The sequence below is a fragment of the Priapulus caudatus genome, unplaced genomic scaffold (assembly GCF_000485595.1).
Source record: "Priapulus caudatus unplaced genomic scaffold, Priapulus_caudatus-5.0.1 Scaffold187, whole genome shotgun sequence".
In the NCBI taxonomy this organism is placed as follows: domain Eukaryota; kingdom Metazoa; phylum Priapulida; class Priapulimorpha; order Priapulimorphida; family Priapulidae; genus Priapulus; species Priapulus caudatus.
In genome coordinates, this window is record NW_014577248.1 from 174,409 (window position 1) to 177,986 (window position 3,578).

The 3,578-nt window shown below is 41.6% G+C and overlaps 1 protein-coding gene across 1 annotated transcript in view; it reads left to right on the plus strand.

The window, feature by feature from the left end:
• Positions 1-3,578, plus strand: part of LOC106806946 (protogenin-like) — a gene marked incomplete in the record, with an annotated part of 80,890 nt that overhangs the window by 52,871 nt on the left and 24,441 nt on the right. The window contains 1 exon segment of the mRNA XM_014809132.1: positions 843-974. Coding sequence (XP_014664618.1) covers positions 843-974 — 132 coding nt within the window.

Consider the following 3,578-nt stretch of genomic DNA (forward strand, 5'->3'; position numbering starts at 1 on the left):
GCACGCACGCACGCACGCACACACACACATATGAATTTACACAGTAGTCCGGTAGCAGACGTTGTCTTTCTTTGTCTTGTGGTGATCGGCGAAGATTCAACGACCACGAGAGCAATTATGCAGCTTTTAAATTTATTTAAAAAACAATTAGCAATTAATTAAACTTAAACGAGTGTAATTCTGTTATGACGAGGTGAGAGAGAAGAAAACGTGGCTGTTTTCTGTAGGGTCTGACTGGGTAGCAGGGTTCTCCCCAGGATGAAATTGAAACAAGGGGGAGGGGGATGGGAGAGGGGGGAGGGGAAACTAGGGGGGTTCGAAGGGCGTGTTTTTTTACCGTACCACTAATGCGTAAAATTGCCACCACACCATAGACGGTATTTGGTACTATAACACTTTTATATAAGATAGCCGAGTCGGTTTACAGTTAGTGTTAGGGTTGGGTTAGGGTTTGGTACAGGGTGACTGTTTGTACTTGTGTGTGGCTGCAGCGCATGCGTAGTGTAGGACGGTAAAAATATACGCGTGGGGTGGCCTAGTCGAATGGGAAATCTTGACGATCGATTCCTGCGCTGTCCAACTTTTATTGTGGTGGAATTTAATCGGGGCGGAGGTAATTTAAACGTGGCGCAACGATTGAAATGGGGGGGGGGCACGCCCGGTTTGCGCAACATAGGGAGGGGGATTAATCATCGATCCTTGATGCATGTAAAGTTAGGACGCCGGGGGGAGGGGGTTATGTCGGGAATAAACTGAATCTGTACACTTTTCCATTTTTAATTCTTAGTATTCTAAGAAATTCTAAGAATTTTTAATTAATTTTTTATCGTTAATCTTTGCAGGAAGCAGAGAGCCACAGCTTCCGAAAATTATTGCGGCATCTCGTAATGTAACGCGGGTGGTTGGCGAGACTGCCGAACTGGAGTGTTTGGCAACAGGCAACCCAGCACCAGATATCACGTGGACCAGAGAAGGTAAGTGCCGCATTAAATTGACTACATCACGAATTTTCTATGGTGTATATTTGTAAAAATTTTGTTGCCATTTTTTTACATTAAGAGTAAGTACTAACGGATGTATCGTCAAATTCTTACCTGGTAAGATTGTTTCTCAACTAGTTAAAAATCCAAAAAACCTGGATGATTTGATGTTATCATCCTGACATTAATTGCTTGCTATGGGCTATGTATGAGTCACGAGTGTATGTTTACATCAAACAATATAGTAAAATAGGAAGTATAATGCAGCAATTTTTTTGTGGTAAAATTAAAAGTGGAAATATTTTTTTTAGTTTTACAATTTACAGTGATGTAATCACTTTAAATCATGCTAGCATCCTCAGGCCAGAACTGATTTGGTTTTATGATCGAGTTATGCAAAGAGCAATTTAATGATCTCTCCTGATATCATGTGGAACATTAGTTTTACAATTGTTGTGTATGTTAGCGTTTAACACAGACACGCGCATCACAGGTCAAACACCGTAAGTGGCGGATTCCAGAACAAAGAACCTTATTGCAATTACGTCACTGGTACACACGGTAGCTTACGCTGTTGGCAAAACCCAAAACAGCTTCGCACTTAATACTTATACTACTAATAATTATGTGATAAAGGTGGTGGAGCATAGTCGTTGTACATGCCAGGCTGGTGTGGCAAGGTAACTTGTATCTATGTCAAAAACTATCTAATTGGAGAATTGCGTTAGATGAAACTCCTAAATTCCAAGTTCCTTAAACTGCATCTGATGATTTTCGTCAAGTAAAGTGCATGTTTATTTTCTCTTGGAGTTTGTATGTCATGCATGCCGTATTTCCATAAGAACTGCAACTCCCTTCCTTCCACGTATCCAAAGCTATTAGAAAAAGTGGGATGGGGTCATTAGATAGCATGATAGGATATGCAAGTAATGGTCAAGCGTAATATCTAAATACTAAATATGATTGTAACGTAAATAGGTGACGTCGTGAGGTTGTGTCAGTTAGTTTAGTATCTATATATATATCAAGTTGTTCAGCCGAATTAGTCCGTACTCGCATAACTAGAGAACTCCGCAGTTTAGAGGAAAACTAAAGATATTTTCAGAATCAGCACGTCTGGGAGGTGGTTCTGGCTGAAACAAAAATTTAAATATGGTAAAAAGTTAAAAATTCATAAAAATTCTATTCATCAATAGATGGCGGTGCATACAGATTAACATCACGTACGTGTGAATCCATGGGTTTGCCCTTAACAATGCAGTGGCCTAATCACTAGAACATCCGTCTCCTACACCTGGATTCCGGGTTCGAGTCCGAGCTGGGGAACTTATTTTCCCCCTTTTCCCTTTTTTTCTCTTTACCTACTATACCTCTTTAGTATGTATTATTTTTACTTTTTTACTTTTTACTTTAAATTTTTTAATTTTAATGTCTTATCTTTTGATTTCTTATTATTTTTTACTGTTTCGGATGGGATGGGATCGCATGGCATGGCATGGGATGGGATGGGATGGGATGCGGTGCGATGGGATGGGATGAGGTGGGATGGGATGGGATGGAATGGCATTGGATGGCATGGCATGGCATGGGGTGCGATGAGATGAGATGAGATGAGATGGGATGGGATGCGGAGCGATGGGATGGGATGGGATGGATGCATGGATAGATAGACAGTTATATTTTTTGGTATTTTTCTTTCAACCAAGCGGTCACCAACTGAGTAACGCCACTGATTTCTCCGGGCAACGCCGGGTATCCCGCTAGTTCTAAATAGTTGTCTGGAATTCTGGAAGGAGACGTTCCTCACTAGTTTCACTAGAGCATCACTAGTTTCACTCTATCGTTGAGCGATTGCCATACACAACCAGAAGCCCGTTTGCTTCTGCTCTGCTGCCGAGGTAAATGTGTCAGTTCATATAAAAATCCAATTTCAACGTGGGCTTACTACTGTGGGGTGCTCTGAGCCAACCAAAGCTGCGTGCGCACCCGCGTGGCACGCGCTCCGCTGCAAAATCCACGTCTTTCATCGAGAATGCCCCCTTTTTATTTTTCTTCACGCTCGTTCTGAAGAGTAGGAGCGTCGTTCGCAGAGAAGAAAATGTCGCTGGTGGAAATTGGTTCATCGTATTTTTGTCGAAAAGCGGATCATATGCAAAATAGCCGCTAATTTGGGTTTAGGCTGGCGTGAATGTTTGTGTGGAAATGATGATGCATCTGATGTTTTCATAAGTGAGCAAAACGCAACAATAGGTTATATCGGGAGTAGTAGTATCTGCTATTTTTAACTATGTACTCCGTACAGTTAACAGTGTGCATACTCCCGATATCAGGGGTTATTAATGACAAAGTGACATGTGGCAAGTGACATGTGACACGTGACAAAATGACATGTCATTATTAACCCCTGATATATATATATATATGAGTTTGCTTGCTTTCCTGTCTGTACATATTCTTGAATTGACACGATCTGTGGTCAGCTGGAAGTGTGTTTGTGTGTGTGTGTGTGTGTGTGTGTGTGTGTGTGTGTGTGTGTGTGTGTGTGTGTGTGTGTGTGTGTGTGTGTGTGTGTGTGTGTGTGTGTGTGTGTGTGTGTGT